Source organism: Entelurus aequoreus, linkage group LG14 (genome assembly GCF_033978785.1).
Source record: "Entelurus aequoreus isolate RoL-2023_Sb linkage group LG14, RoL_Eaeq_v1.1, whole genome shotgun sequence".
Classification (NCBI taxonomy): domain Eukaryota; kingdom Metazoa; phylum Chordata; class Actinopteri; order Syngnathiformes; family Syngnathidae; genus Entelurus; species Entelurus aequoreus.
This window is the reverse complement of record NC_084744.1, coordinates 54363179-54380262: the sequence shown is the minus strand read 5'-3', so window position 1 is coordinate 54380262 and position 17084 is coordinate 54363179. Positions and strand designations below refer to the sequence as shown.

The window sequence follows — 17084 nt, the reverse complement described above, 5'->3', positions numbered from 1 at the left end:
AAAATGTACTGCCTTTTTTTTAATAGTTGGTATAAAAATAAAAGTAGGACGGATTTTCAATTTACAGTAGTTTGTATATAACCGGTAGATTTTACAGTGAAATTCTGCCAACAGAGCTACCAGTTTTTTGTTTTACTGTAAAATCTACTGACTTTTATACAGCAATTTTTTAAAAAGTCAGTAGCTTTTATGGTAAAAAAAAAAAAAAAGTTACTGGAATTTTTTTTGCAAACATTTTAGCGACTGAGCTGCCATTTCTTTTTACCGTTAAATCTATTGACTTTTTTTTTTAAATAGTTGCTATGAGAATAAATGTAGGACAGATTTTCAATTTACAGTAGTTGGTGTATAAACGGTAGATTTTACAGTGAAATTCTGTCAACTGAGCTACCAGTTGTTTTTTTTTTACTTTAAAGCTATAAACTTTTATACAGCACTGTAAAAAAAAAACATTCAGTCTCTTTTATAGTAAAAACAAAAGTGCATTACAATAAAAAAAATATTTGCTGTAAATTTTTTTTATTGTAATGTACTTTTTTTTTTACCATAAAATCTACAGATTTTTTTATAGTTGGTATAAAATTAAAAGTAGGAGGGATTTTCAATTTATAGTAGTTTGTATATAACCAGTAGATTTTACGAAATTCAGTCAACAGAGCTACAAGTTTTGTTTTTTTTACTGTAAAATCTACTGACTTTTATACAGCACTGTAAAAAAAAGGCAGTAGTTTTTATGGTAAAAAAAAAAAAATGTTACTGACATTTTTTTTGTAAACATTTTAGCGACTGAGCTGCCTTTTTTTTTTTTACCGTTAAATCTATTGACTTTTTTTTAATGGTTGTTATAAAAATAAAAGTAAGACTGATTTTCAATTTACAGTAGTTTGTGAAAAAAAAAGTGCATTTTTATGAAAAAAATATTTTCTACAAATTGTTTTGTAAAAATTTTAGCAACAGAACTGCCAATTTTTGTTTACCGTAAAATCTACTGACTTTTTTTTATAGTTGGTATAGAAATAAAAGTAGGGTGGATTTTCAATTTATAGTAGTTTGTATATAACCAGTAGATTTTACAGGGAAATTCCGTCAACAGAGCTACCAGTTTTTTGTTTTTTTTAACTGTAAAATCTACTGACTTTTATACAGCACTATTAAAAAAAAAGTCAGTAGCTTTTATGTTTAAAAAAAAAAATGTTACTGAAATTTTAGCGACTGAGCTGCCTTTTTTTTTTTTTTTTTTTACTGTTAAATCTATTGACTTTTTTTTTAAAATAGTTGCTATAAAAATAAAAGTAGGACTGATTTTCAATTTCCAGTAGTTTGTGTAAAAACGGTAGATTTTACAGTGAAATTCTGTCAACTGAGCTGCCAGTTTTTTTTTTACTCGTATACAGCACTGTAAAAAAACATTCAGTTGCTTTTAGGGTTAAAAAAAAAAAAGTGCATTACAATAAAAAAAATATTTTCTGCAAATTGTTTTGTAAAGATTTTAGCAACTGAGCTGCCATTTTTTGATTACCGTAAAATCTACTGAATTTTTTTATACTTGGTATAAAAATTAAAGTAGGACGGATTTTCAATTTACAGTAGTTTGTGTATAACTGGTAGATTTTACAGTGAAATTCTGCCAACAGAGCTACCAGTTGTTTGTTTTACTGTAAAATCTACTGACTTTTATACAGCACTGTAAAGAAAAAGTCAGTAGCTTTATGGTAAAAAAAAAAAATAATGTTACCGAAAAAATTTTTTTGCAAACATTTTAGCGACTGAGCTGTTATTATCAACAAAGCTCACCTTTGTGCATTCATGCACAGTATAAAACTTTTGGTGGACAAAAAGGAGACAAAGAAGAAATGTCATAAAACACGTCTTTCTGTGGCAGCGTCGGAGAAAGTTGTGCACGTAAACAGACTACGATGAGTTCAAAGATTGCTGAAATTAGTAGGACAAAACGGCGTTTTCCAAATACTGTCATCAGTGAAACGTGTTTAATATAAAAAGTGGGATTTCTAACAATTAGGAAGGTTTGTGTCATGTTTGTTCTCCTACAGAAAATATAATAAAACAAAAAATATATATTTTTCCATTTTCACGCATCTCTGAAAGAGGTCCAGGGAGCCACTAGGGCGGCGCTAAAGAGCAACAAAGCTCACCTTTGTGCATTCACGCACAGCATCAAACTTTTGGTGGACAAAAGAGTGTCATAAAACACGTCTTTCTGTGGCAGCATCGGAGAAAGTTGTACACGTTTACAAACTACGATGAGTTCAAGGACCGCTGAAATGAGTAGGACAAAACGGCGCTCTCCAAATACTCTCATCAGTGAAGCATGTTTAACACAAACAGTGGGATTTCTAACAATTAGGAAGGTTTGTGTCATGTTTGTCCTCCTACAGAAAATATAATAATAAAGCAATTTTTTCCCCCCATTTTCACGCGTCTTTAAAGTGGCGCTAAAGAGCTAAAGAGCAACAAACCTCACCTTTGTGCATTCATGCACAGTATAAAACTTTTGGTGGACAAAAGGAGACAAAGAAGAAGTGGCATAAAACATATCTTTCTGTGGCAGCATCAGAGAAAGTTGTACATGTAAACAAACTAAGATGAGTTCAAGGATCGCTGAAATGAGTAGGACAAAACGGCGCTCTCCAAATACACTCATCGGTGAAGCATGTTTAATATAAACAGTGGGATTTTTAACAATTAGGAAAGTTTGTGTCATTTTTGTTCTCCTACAGAAAATGTAATAATAAGACAAAAAAGATTTCCATTTTCACGCATCTTTAAAGCGGCGCTAAAGAGCAACAAAGCTCACCTTTGTGCATTCACGCACAGCATAAAACGTTTGGTGGACAAAAGGAGACAAAGAAGGAGTGGCATAAAACACGTCTTTCTGTGGCAACGTCAGAGAAAGTTGGACATGTAAACAGACTACGATGAGTTCATGGACCGCTGAAATGAGTAGGACAAAACGGCGCTCTCCAAATACACTCATCAGTGAAGCATGTTTAACACAAACAGTGGGATTTCTAACAATTAGGAAGGTTTGTGTCATGTTTGTCCTCCTACAGAAAATAAAATAATAAGACAAAAAAGATTTCCATTTTCACGCATCTTTAAAGCGGCGCTAAAGAGCAACAAAGCTCACCTTTGTGCATTCACGCACAGCATAAAACGTTTGGTGGACAAAACGAGACAAAGAAGGAGTGGCATAAAACACGGCTTTCTGTGGCAGCGTCGGACAAAGTTGTACGCGTAAACAAATTACGATGAGTTCAAGGACCGCTAAAATGAGTAGGACAAAACGGCGTTCTCCAAATACTCTCATCAGTGAAGCATGTTTAACACAAACAGTGGGATTTCTAACAATTAGGAAGGTTTGTGTCATGTTTGTCCTCCTACAGAAAATATAATAATAAAGCAACTTTTTTTTCCCGTTTTCACGCGTCTTTAAAGTGGCGCTAAAGAGCTAAAGAGCAACAAACCTCACCTTTGTGCATTCATGCACAGTATAAAACTTTTGGTGGACAAAAGGAGCCTAGAAGAAGTGGCATAAAACATATTTCTGTGGCAGCATCAGAGAAAGTTGTACATGTAAACAAACTAAGATGAGTTCAAGGATCGCTGAAATGAGTAGGACAAAACGGCGCTCTCCAAATACACTCATCGGTGAAGCATGTTTAATATAAACAGTGGGATTTTTAACAATTAGGAAAGTTTGTGTCATTTTTGTTCTCCTACAGAAAATGTAATAATAAGACAAAAAAGATTTCCATTTTCACGCATCTTTAAAGCGGCGCTAAAGAGCAACAAAGCTCACCTTTGTGCATTCACGCACAGCATAAAATGTTTGGTGGACAAAAGGAGACAAAGAAGGAGTGGCATAAAACACGTCTTTCTGTGGCAACGTCAGAGAAAGTTGGACATGTAAACAGACTACGATGAGTTCATGGACCGCTGAAATGAGTAGGACAAAACGGCGCTCTCCAAATACACTCATCAGTGAAGCATGTTTAACACAAACAGTGGGATTTCTAACAATTAGGAAGGTTTGTGTCATGTTTGTCCTCCTACAGAAAATAAAATAATAAGACAAAAAAGATTTCCATTTTCACGCATCTTTAAAGCGGCGCTAAAGAGCAACAAAGCTCACCTTTGTGCATTCACGCACAGTATAAAACGTTTGGTGGACAAAATAAAACAAAGAAGGAAGAACTGTTGCAATTGTTTATATTTTCCCCCAATCTTTTTCCATTTTCAATCCTTTTTTGGGTTTTTAAAGATACAAGAGCTGCTACACCCCAGGTATTAAGTTAATAATCTGTATTATATACGATGGTTACTTAAAATGTTGACTAGGTTTCATGGAATCAAATGACCTAAAACTAACCTCGGCCCGGCGACCCCCCCTCACCTGTTTGTTCATGAAGACGTAGATGACCGGGTTGATGACCGTGCTGGTCTTGGCCAGGACCGAGGGGATGATGCTGGCTTCGGGCGTGACCGTGCCGGGCGAGCCGAAGGTGGCGAGCAGCGCCATGACGCCGTAAGGCAGCCAACACATCAGGTAGCAGACCACCATGATCACCACCATGAACAAGACACGCTGCTCCCGTCTCCTGCTCATCGACGCGTTGATCCCGCTCACCTGCAGACAACAGAGGAGGGCAAATTTTTATGAATTAAAAATCTGGAATGGTAGGATTAAAAGGCGCAACAAGAGGAACTAGACCAGAGGTGCCCAAAGGGTGGTTTCTCAAATTGAATACATATTTATACTGGCAAAAAAGTATGAGCGAAAAAAGCCAAAACATGCTAAAATGCTAACAGTTCGCATTAGTCAAACACCAAAATATAAGCTATACCAATTGAATTAGCTAACAAAAGCTAGTATGCTAATGTTTACGAGCTAATACGCTAACATGTGTTGAGTACTAAAATATTTTGCTCTGATGTGTGTACCCGAAAAAATGTGTATAAAATGCGACAATAGCATGCTAACGTTAGCATGCATCAGGGATCATATGCCAAGTTATTGCAAAATTAGCAAAAAAAAAGTCAGCATGCTAATATTAAAACGCTAACGATTGGCGCCAAGTACCAAAATATGACTGAGGTGTGTGTAAACCGACAAAATTAGCTAAACAAAAGAAGCTTGTATACTAACAATGGCATGCTAACAGGTGTCATACGTCAAGTAACTGCACAATTAGCAAAGAAAAAGTTAGCATGCTACTATGCTAACATGCTAAAAATAACATGCTTAAAGTTTGCATTAGTGAAACACCAAAATATAAGCTACGAAATACCACTTGAATTAGCTAAAAAAAAAGCTAATGTTAACAAGCTAATATGCTAACTGTAACATGCGTCGAGTACTAAAATATATTGCTCGGATGAGTGTACCTGAAAAATGTGTATAAAATGCTACAGTAGCATGCTAACGTTAGCATGCATCAAGGATCATACGCCAAGTTAATGCAAAATTTGCAAAAAAGAGGCAGCATGCTAATACTAAAATGCTAACGATTGGCGCCAGGCCACGCCCACATTTGGAAAAAAAAAAAGCTAGCATGCTAACGTTAGAATGCATCAAGTACCAAAATATGATTGAGGTGTGTGTAAACCTACAAAATTAGCTAAACAAAATAAGTTAGCATGCTAATATTAAAATGCTAACATTGGCGCCATGCCCACACTGGACTAAAAAAAGCTAGCATGCTAATGTTTACAAGCTAATACGCTAACTGTAACATGCGTCGAGTACTAAAATATATTCCTCTGATGTGTGTACCTGAAAAATGTGTATAAAATGCTACAGTAGCGTGCTAACGTTAGCATGCGTCAAGTACCAAAATATGACTGAGGTGTGTGTAAACCTACAAAATTTGTGAAAAAAAAGAAGCTTGCATGCTAACAGGTATCATACGTCAAGTAGCTGCAAAATTAGCACAAAAAAAAGAGTTAGCATGCTAATATTAAAATGCTAACATTGGCGCCATGCCCACACTGGACTAAAAAAAGCTAGCATGCTAATGTTTACAAGCTAATACGCTAACTGTAACATGCGTCGAGTACTAAAATATATTCCTCTGTGTGTACCTGAAAAATGTGTATAAAATGCTACAGTAGCGTGCTAACGTTAGCATGCGTCAAGTACCAAAGTATGACTGAGGTGTGTGTAAACCTACAAAATTAGCGAGAAAAAAAAGAAGCTTACATGCTAACAGGTATCATACGTCAAGTAGCTGCAAAATTAGCAAAAAAAAAAAAAGTTAGCATGCTAATATTAAAATGCTAACGATTGGCGCCATGCCACGCCCACATCCTATGGTACAGGTGAAATTATACAGATTTCGTGATGATACGGTACGGGAATCTGGTGGCAGATGATAACATTTTAAACATTTCAATGTACCTGTACCTGAAAACTTTGTACAAAATGATACAGTAGCATGCTAATGTTAACATGCGTCAAGTACCAAAATATGACTGAGGTGTGTGTAAACCTACAAAATTAGCTAAACAAAAGAAGCTTGTATACTAACAATGGCATGCTAACAGGTATCATACGTCAAGTAACTGCACAATTAGCAAAAAAAAAGTTAGCATGCTACTATGCTAACATGCTAAAAATAACATGCTTAAAGTTTGCATTAGTGAAACACCAAAATATAAGCTAGGAAATACCATTTGAATTAGCTAAAAAAAAAGCTAATGTTAACAAGCTAATATGCTAACTGTAACTTGCGTCGAGTACTAAAATATATTGCTCGGATGAGTGTACCTGAAAAATGTGTATAAAATGCTACAGTAGCATGCTAACGTTAGCATGCATCAAGGATCATACGCCAAGTTAATGCAAAATTTGCAAAAAACAGGCAGCATGCTAATACTAAAATGCTAACGATTGGCGCCAGGCCACGCCCACATTTGACAAAAAAAAAGCTAGCATGCTAACGTTAGAATGCATCAAGTACCAAAATATGATTGAGGTGTGTGTAAACCTACAAAATTAGCTAAACAAAATAAGTTAGCATGCTAATATTAAAATGCTAACATTGGCGCCATGCCCACACTGGACTAAAAAAAGCTAGCATGCTAATGTTTACAAGCTAATACGCTAACTGTAACATGTGTCGAGTACTAAAATATATTCCTCTGATGTGTGTACCTGAAAAATGTGTATAAAATGCTACAGTAGCGTGCTAACGTTAGCATGCGTCAAGTACCAAAATATGACTGAGGTGTGTGTAAACCTACAAAATTTGCGAAAAAAAAGAAGCTTGCATGCTAACAGGTATCATACGTCAAGTAGCTGCAAAATTAGCACAAAAAAAAAAAAGTTAGCATGCTAATATTAAAATGCTAACATTGGCGCCATGCCCACACTGGACTAAAAAAAGCTAGCATGCTAATGTTTACAAGCTAATACGCTAACTGTAACATGCGTCGAGTACTAAAATATATTCCTCTGTGTGTACCTGAAAAATGTGTATAAAATGCTACAGTAGCGTGCTAACGGTAGCATGCGTCAAGTACCAAAATATGACTGAGGTGTGTGTAAACCTACAAAATTAGCGAGAAAAAAAAGAAGCTTACATGCTAACAGGTATCATACGTCAAGTAGCTGCAAAATTAGCAAAAAAAAAAAAAGTTAGCATGCTAATATTAAAATGCTAATGATTGGCGCCATGCCACGCCCACATCCTATGGTACAGGTGAAATTATACAGATTTCGTGATGATACGGTACGGGAATCTGCTGGCAGATGATAACATTTTAAACATTTCAATGTACCTGTACCAGAAAAATGTGTACAAAATGATACAGTAGCATGCTAATGTTAACATACGTCAAGTACCAAAATATGACTGAGGTGTGTGTAAACCTACAAAATTAGCTAAACAAAAGAAGCTTGTATACTAACAATGGCATGCTAACAGGTATCATACGTCAAGTAACTGCACAATTAGCAAAAAAAAAGTTAGCATGCTACTATGCTAACATGCTAAAAATAACATGCTTAAAGTTTGCATTAGTGAAACACCAAAATATAAGCTACGAAATACCATTTGAACTAGCTAAAAAAAGGCTAATGTTAATATGCTAACTGTAACTTGCGTCGAGTACTAAAATACATTGCTCGGATGAGTGTACCTGAAAAATGTGTATAAAATGCTACAGTAGCATGCTAACGTTAGCATGCATCAAGGATCATACGCCAAGTTAATGCAAAATTTGCAAAAAAGAGGCAGCATGCTAATACTAAAATGCTAACGATTGGCGCCAGGCCACGCCCACATTTGACAAATAAAAAAGGTAGCATGCTAACGTTAGAATGCATCAAGTACCAAAATAGGATTGAGGTGTGTGTAAACCTACAAAATTAGCTAAACAAAAGAAGCTTGTATACTAACAATGGCATGCTAACAGGTATCATACATCAAGTAACTGCAAAATTAGCAAAAAAAGTTAGCAAGCTAATTCAAAAATGTACTATGCTAACAATAACATGCTTAAAGTTCGCATTAGTAAAACAACAAAATATAATCTACGAAATTGAATGAGCTAAAAAAAGCTAATGTTAACAAGCTAATACGCTAACTGTAACATGCGTCAAGTACTAAAATATATTCCTCTGATGAGTGTATCTGAAAAATGTGTACAAAATGCTACAGTAGCGTGCTAACGTTAGCATGCGTCAAGTACCAAAATATGACTGAGGTGTGTGTAGCTTGTACACTAACGATGGCACGCTAACAGGTATCATACGTCAAGTTAACTGTAAAATTAGCACAAAAAAAAAAAAGTTAGCATGCTAATATTAAAAATGCTCACGATTGTTTAAAAATGAGTTACGGGCTATACTTTAAGTTGCCAGGAGAACGGTAAATTTCGGACTGCATTGTGCCCAGTGTGAAATTTGGTGGAGGAGGAATTATGGTGGTATTTTGGACAGTTTGGAGCGGGCCCCTTCCTCTTCCAACATGACTGTGCACCAGTGCACAAAGCAAGGTCCATAAAGACATGGATGACAAGAGTCTGGTGTGGATCAACTTGACTGGCCCGCACAGAGTCCTGACCTGAACACCTTTGGGATGAATTAGAGCGGATAGACAGACTATACATTGTGCTGTTGTACGTTTGAAATGCTGTGTTCGGCCCGCGGACTAATGGCACATTTTCCACTTTGGCCCCTTAGAATGCGAATGTTTTTAGAATGTGGGAGGAGAAACCCCGTTCATGCGCAAAGATGCCCAAATGTACATTTTGAACACTTGATATTTTGACTGTGAGGCCAAAATAGGTCGGGCTAACCACTTGGACACCTAGATAAGTCATATCTTAAATGTCATTTGAGATAGATCATTCTAGAACAGGGGTCGGCAACCCAAAATGTTGAAAGAGCCATATTGGACCAAAAATACAAAAAAAAAATCTGTCTGGAGCCGCAAAAAATTAAAAGCCATATTACATGTGTCATGAGATATACATTTAATTAAGAGGACTTAAAGGAAACTAAATGAGCTCAAATATAGCTACAAATGAGGCATAATGATGCAATGTGTACATATAGCTAGCCTAAATAGCATGTTAGCATCGATTAGCTTGCAGTCATGCAGTGACCAAATATGTCTGATTAGCACTTCACACAAGTCAATAACATCAACAAAACTCACCTTTGTGCACTCACGCTCGACGTTAAAAGTGTGGTGGACAAAATGAGACCGAAAAAGTGGCATAAAACACGTCCTAGAAAGTCGGACAAATTTATACATGTACACAAACTATACGGTGAGTTCAAGGACCGCCAAAATAAGTAGGACAAAACGGCGCTCGCCAAATACTCGAATGAGTGAAGCATATTTAATATAAACAGTGTGATTTATAACAATTAGGGAGATTTGTGTCATGTTTGTCCTCCTACAGAAACCATATTAAAACAAAAAAATACATTTTTTCCCCTCATCTTTTTCCATTCTTCATACATTTTTGAAAAATCTCCAGAGAGCCACTAGGGCGGCGCTAAAGAGCCGCATGTGGCTCTAGAGCCGCGGGTTGCCGACCCCCGTTCTAGAAGTTACTCAGGATGAAGTATGTGGCCACTCATCCAAGGGATCAGAATCAGGTGTCCTAATCACTTGGTCCGACCACAGGTGTGAAAAATCAAGCACTTCGGCATGGAGACCGTTTCTACAAACATTTGTGAAAGAATGGGCCGCTTTCAGTGATTTCCAGCGTGGAACTGTCATAGTGTGCAACAAATCCAGTCGTGAAATGTCCTCGCTCCGAAACATTCCAAAGTCAACTGTCGGCTTTGTTATAAGAAAATGGAAGAGTTCGGGAACAACAGCAACTCAGCAACAAAGTGGTCGGGGTGTGAATTTTGCTGGAGGAGGAATTATGGTGTGGGGTTGTAGAAAGGAACTTTGAAGGCTCCAGGATACCAAAACATTTTGGACAATTCCATGCTCCCCAACCTTGTGGGAACAGTTTGGAGCGGGCCCCTTCCTCCTCCATAAAGACATGGAGTCTGGTGTGGATGAACTTGACTGGCCTGCACAGAGTCCTGACCTGAACCCGATAGAACACCTTTGGGATTAATTAGAACGGAGACTGAGAGCCAGGCCTTCAGTGTGTGACCTCACCAATGCGCTTTTGGAAGGATGGTGGAGAATTCCTATAAACACACTCCGCAACCTTGTGGACAGCCTTCCCCATATAAGTTAAAGCTGTAATAGCTGCAAAAGGTCATATTGAACCCTATGGGTTAGGAATGGGATGGCACTTCAAGTTCATATGTGAGTCAAGGCAGGTGGCCAAATACTTTTGGTAATATAGTGTATATTACTGCCTTTGCACATGGCAATGTTTACTTTTGTATATATAGACCGTGAAGACATGGATGAACTTGACTGGCCTGCACAGAGTCCTGACCTGAACCCGATAGAACACCTTTGGGATGAATTAGAACGGAGACTGAGAGCCAGGCAACATCAGTGTGTGACCTCACCAATGCGCTTTTGGAAGGATGGTGGAGAATTCCTATAAACACACTCCGCAACCTTGTGGACAGCCTTCCCCACATAAGTTAGAGCTGTAATAGCTGCAAAAGGTCATATTGAACCCTATGGGTTAGGAATGGGATGGCACTTCAAGTTCATATGTGAGTCAAGGCAGGTGGCCAAATACTTTTGGCAATATAGAGTATATTACTGCCTTTGCACATGGCAATGTTTACTTTTGTATATATAGACCGTGAAGACATGGATGAACTTGACTGGCCTGCACAGAGTCCTGACCTGAACCCGATAGAACACCTTTGGGATGAATTAGAACGGAGACTGAGAGTGTGTGACCTCACCAATGCGCTTTTGGAAGAATGGTCTAAAATTCCTATACACACACTCCGCGACCTTGTGGACAGCCATTCCCAGAAGAGTTGAAGCTGTAATAGCTGCAAAAAGGTGGATCGACATCATATTGAACCTTATGGGTTAGGAATGATGGCACTTCAAGTTCATATGTGAGTCAAGGCAGGTGGCCAAATACTTATATATCGACAACACCCAAAATCGGTTGAGGCAGAGCCGAAACGACACGTGAAACGGAGTCATTTTGTTTCAAACCAACACAGTCAAATGACAGGCACACCACAGCTGCCAAAAATCTGCAAATCCCTGCAATTTTAGATCTAGACAAATTAAGGAAATTGTAACTACGTGCTAAATGATTGCAATCAGAGGCTGGATGGAGCAAAGGTACTAATTGTCGGCGCTGATGAGGAAACTTTCAAGGATTCACGGAACTTTATTCTAACACCAGCACACGTTTTTGTGTCAAAATGTACCGTATTTTCCGGACTATAGAGTGCACCGGTGTATAAGCCGCATTTTTTATATTATAAGCCGCATTTTTTATATTATAAGCCGCATAAACTGTATATATTTTCTTTTAGAAGCATCTTGTAAGTGTTTATTTTGACATGCCTTGCTCCCAAAAAGGTGCCTGTCACACGGCAGTAAAACGGCCGATCGAACAAAACAGAAGCCACTGTCATGGACCCGCTGGCTCTCCTATCAGCTCAACAGTCTCAAAACTTTGTGTTTCAAAGAGTTCCCGGCGAGCAGACAAAAGCTGTCTTTGATCCTACCAATCAAAAAGGCTCGTAAAACTCCACCGTGTAGGATGGGAAGCGACATGAAGGTGTCGGATTCTTTGATCTATTGTAATCCACAGGAAGATTTTGTCTTGACCCGAGATCTACAAAGCGGAGAGGAAGCAGGACCTGGCACCTTTTCTTTGAACTGTTTTGTGACCAAAGGCGACGGCTGTTTACGACCCCCCGCGCCCTTTAGAAACAGCTGTTGCCATGTAATCAGGGAAAGTCCAAATAAAAGAAGAGGCGTGCGATCTTTCGTTAGAGCGTGGTGGAAGACTGTACAAAGAGTACAGCCCAGACGTTTCTCCTCAATGAGCTAAATTGAATTCTGACTCCGTTTAATTCCTTGCTTCTTGTCTTGTTTAATAGATGTCATCCGTGTTTGAACCTGACAATAACAGCTAAAGCGAATGACGCAAATATGTACAAATATGCATAAAAAAACTCCTTCAGACATCACACACGGGACGGTTTAGTCGGCAAAAAAATGTTTTGGTTATATTGTAAAACGTACAAATGTTGCTTGGAGTGAGGAATGAAGAATCCATACGAGTAGATTCGCTATGGACGGCCAGAAAACCGAACGGCAACTGTACTTCCGGTAGGTTTCCAAATAAAAGAGGAGGCGCGCGGCCTTTCGTTAGAGCGTGGCGGAAGACTGTACAAAGAGTACAGCCCAGACGTTTTAAATTGAATTCTGTCTGTGTTTAATTCCTTGCTTCTTGTCTTGTTTAATAGATGGTATCAGTGTTTGAACCTGACAATAACAGCTAAAGCTAATGACACTAGCTTCGTTACATTACCATGGCACGTACAAATATGCATAAGAAAACTCCTCCAGACATCCCACATGGGACGGTTTGGTCGGCAAAAAATGTTTTAGTTACGGCTGTTTACGACCCCGCGTCCCTTTAGAAACAGCTGTTGCCATGTAATCAGGGAAAGTCCAAATAAAAGAGGAGGCGCGCGGCCTTTCGTTAGAGCGTGGTGGAAGACCGTACAAAGAGTACAGCCCAGACGTTTTAAATTGAATTGTGTCTGTGTTTAATTCCTTGCTTCTTGTCTTGTTTAATAGATGGTATCAGTGTTTGAACCTGACAATAACAGCTAAAGCTAATGACACTAGCTTCGTTACATTACCATGGCACGTACAAATATGCATAAGAAAACTCCTCCAGACATCCCACATGGGACGGTTTGGTCGGCAAAAAATGTTTTAGTTACGGCTGTTTACGACCCCGCGTCCCTTTAGAAACAGCTGTTGCCATGTAATCAGGGAAAGTCCAAATAAAAGAGGAGGCGCGCGGCCTTTCGTTAGAGCGTGGTGGAAGACCGTACAAAGAGGACAGCCCGGACGTTTCTCCTCAATGAGCTAAATTGAATTCTGTCTCCGTTTAATTCCTTGCTTCTTGTCTTGTTTAATAGATGTCATCAGTGTTTGAACCTGACAATAACAGCTAAAGCGAATGACGCAAATATGTACAAATATGCATAAAAAAACTCCTTCAGACATCACACACGGGACGGTTTAGTCGGCAAAAAAATGTTTTGGTTATATTGTAAAACGTACAAATGTTGCTTGGAGTGAGGAATGAAGAATCCATACGAGTAGAAACGCTATGGAAGGCTAGAAAACCGAACGGCAACTGTACTTCCGGTAGGTTTCCAAATAAAAGAGGAGGCGTGCGACCTTTCGTTAGAGCGTGGCGGAAGACTGTACAGAGTACAGCCCAGACGTTTTAAATGTAATTCTGTCTCTGTTTAATTCCTTGCTTCTTGTCTTGTTTAACAGATGTCATCAGTGTTTGAACCTGACAATAACAGCTAAAGCTAATGACGCTAGCTTCGTTACATTACCACGGTACGTACAAATATGCATAAGAAAACTCCTCCAGACATCACACACGGGACGGTTTAGTCGGCAAAAAAATGTTTGTTGTATTGTAAAACGTACAAACGTTGAATGAAGAATCCATACGAGTAGTAACGCTATGGACGGCTAGAAAATCTAACGGCAACTGTTCTTCCGGTAGGTTTCTAAATAAAATAAACCTTTTATTTTTTGTTAGAGCGTGGTGGAAGACTGTGCAAAGACTACAGCCTGAACGTTTCTCCTCAATGAGCTAAATTGAATTCTGTCTCCGTTTAATTCCTTGCTTCTTGTCTTGTTTAATAGATGTCATCAGTGTTTAAACCTGACAATAACAGCTAAAGCTAATGACGCTAGCTTCGTTACATTACCACGGCACGTACAAATATGCATAAGAAAACTCCTCCAGATGTTAGAATAATTGTTTGTAAGTTATCACAAAAACTTTGTGTTACATTGAGTGCAAGGCTCGTAAAACTCCACTGTGTAGGGGGAAAGCAAGATGAAGGTGTTCTGTTTTCTTTCATGTATGGTAATCAACAGAAATATATTGTTCTAACCCAAGGACTTCAAAGCGGAGAGGAAGCAGGACCAGACTCCCCTCCAGGCGACCTCTTCTTGAACCTCCTTTTTGAACTATTTTACGACCTTTTCTTTTGAACTGTTCTCTAACCAAAGACAACGCTGTTTACGACCCACTTCCCTTTGGAAGCAGCTGTGGTCATGTGGTCGGAGAAAGTCAAATAAAGAAGGAGGAGTACAATCTTTCGCCAGAGCGTGCTGAGATACTGTGCAAGGGTACCGTATACAGGCGACTCTCCTCAATAGTGAGTCCAAATTGGATTCTGTCTCTGCTTGATTCTTTGCCTCTTGTCTTGTTTAATAGATGTCATCAGGGTTTGAACCTGACAATAACAGCTGAAGCTAATGACGCTAGCTTCGTCACATTCCCATGGTACGTACAAATATGCACTAGAAAACTCCTCCAGATGTTAGAATAATTGATTGTAAGTTATCACAAAAACTTTGTGTTGCATTGAGTGTCTGGTGAGAAGACAAAAGCTGTCTTTGAAACCTACCAAGAGTAAGGCTTGTAAACCTCCACTGTGTAGGGGGAAAGCAAGATGAAGGTGTTCTGTTTTCTTTCATGTATGGTAATCAACAGAAATATATTGTTCTAACCCAAGGACTTCAAAGCGGAGAGGAAGCAGGACCAGACTCCCCTCCAGGCGACCTCCTTTTTGAACTATTTTACGACCTTTTCTTTTGAACTGTTCTCTAACCAAAGACAGCGCTGTTTACGACCCACTTCCCTTTGGAAGCAGCTGTGGTCATGTGGTCGGAGAAAGTCAAATAAAAGAAGGAGGAGTACAATCTTTCGCCAGAGCGTGCTGAGATACTGTACAAGGGTACAGTATACAGGCGACTCTCCTTAATATTGAGTCCAAATTGGATTTTGTCTCTGCTTGATTCTTTGCCTCTTGTCTTGTTTAATAGATGTCATCAGTGTTTGAACCTGCACGGGACGGTTTAGTCGGCAAAAAAATGTTTTAGTTATATTGTCAAACGTACAAAAGTTGCTTGGAGTGAGGAATGAAGAATCCATACGAGTAGAAACGCTACGGACGGCTAGAAAACCAAACGGAAACTGTACTTACAGTGAATTTAAAAAAAATATTTACTTTGGAAAAATCCATAAATCCGCCGCACCGTTTTATAAGCCGCAGGGTTCAGTGCTTAGGGAAAAAAAAGTAGTGGCTTACAGTCCAGAATTTACTTTGGAACTACTGATAGTCATCATGCTGTAAAGGTAGAGTAGAACGGCAGCCAGCCAACATTATTTCCCATTATTGGCCAGAAATGGAGCAGTAGATTCTGTGCATCTCAATATATTTGCAGCCGCTGATTGAATATGGCTGTGAAATAATCCAATGGCTAACAACCTTCTGCCTTGACAGAAGGTGCATTGTCTCCTCCTGAGTCCCCAGCGGTCCGTCAGTTATGCAAACACAACATTACTCCGAGCCACTGCCTGCTGAAAATTAGGGTTTTTTTTGTACAAAACTGAAAGGCTTCGCCAATGAACTGAACAAAGCCGCGAGTTGGAAAATAATGCACATGCATATTTGGAATATGGGCTTGAGGGCAGTGTCCCTTTTGGCTGACGAGATAGATTTTCACTGATCTATTCCGGATCAGGGATTTCAATGTGTGAATCCACTTCTTAATCAATGTGGGGATGTCTTTAGAGTTTTGGACAGTTTTTTGCAAATAATCATTAACTTAGAATTTAATGGAAGCAAAAAAGGGCCATTTTTACCACTGTGTTACATGGCCTTTCCTTTTAACAACACTCAGTAAACGTTTGGGAACTGAGGAGACACATTTTTCAATGGGAGACAGGTTATTAATGTTATTATTAATAATTAATGATATTTATCTTTGTGGAAACACTGATCATTTTAATGATTTCTCACAATAAATATACATAGAAACAGATAAATATAAATATGCAACACTTTATTTTTATATTTTCTCTAAGTGCACATTTTTCAAATTGAACATTTTCAAATTATCACTTATAAGACAATATTGTGAAATCACAATATCCCATTTTAACTAGCTAGCCATTAACATTTTTTAATAAATCATGAATTACTTTGCACCATGTTTGTACAAATAATAACTCAAGAATAGCTAAATAAATAAATATATATATATATATATAAAAAATGGGTATTTCTGTCTGTCATTCCGTCGTACATTTTTTTTCCTTTTACGGAAGGTTTTTTGTAGAGAATAAATGATGAAAAAAACACTTAATTGAACGGTTTAAAAGAGGAGAAAACATGAAAAAAATGAAAATTTAATTTTGAAACATAGTTTATCTTCAATTTCGACTCTTTAAAATTCAAAATTCAACCGAAAAAAAGAAGAGGAAAAACTAGCTAATTGGAATCTTTTTGAAAAAATAAAAAAATAATTTATGGAACATCATTAGTAATTTTTCCTGATTAAGATTCATTTTAGAATTTTGATGACATGTTT

The 17084-nt window shown here is 38.0% G+C and overlaps 1 protein-coding gene across 1 annotated transcript in view; it reads right to left on the bottom strand.

Annotated features, from left to right (window-relative positions):
- Positions 1-17084, bottom strand: part of LOC133665054 (vertebrate ancient opsin-like) — a 183688-nt gene that overhangs the window by 26576 nt on the left and 140028 nt on the right. Inside the window, exon 3 of the mRNA XM_062070217.1 lies at positions 4415-4648. Coding sequence (XP_061926201.1) covers positions 4415-4648 — 234 coding nt within the window. The remainder of the gene's footprint in view (positions 1-4414; positions 4649-17084) is intronic.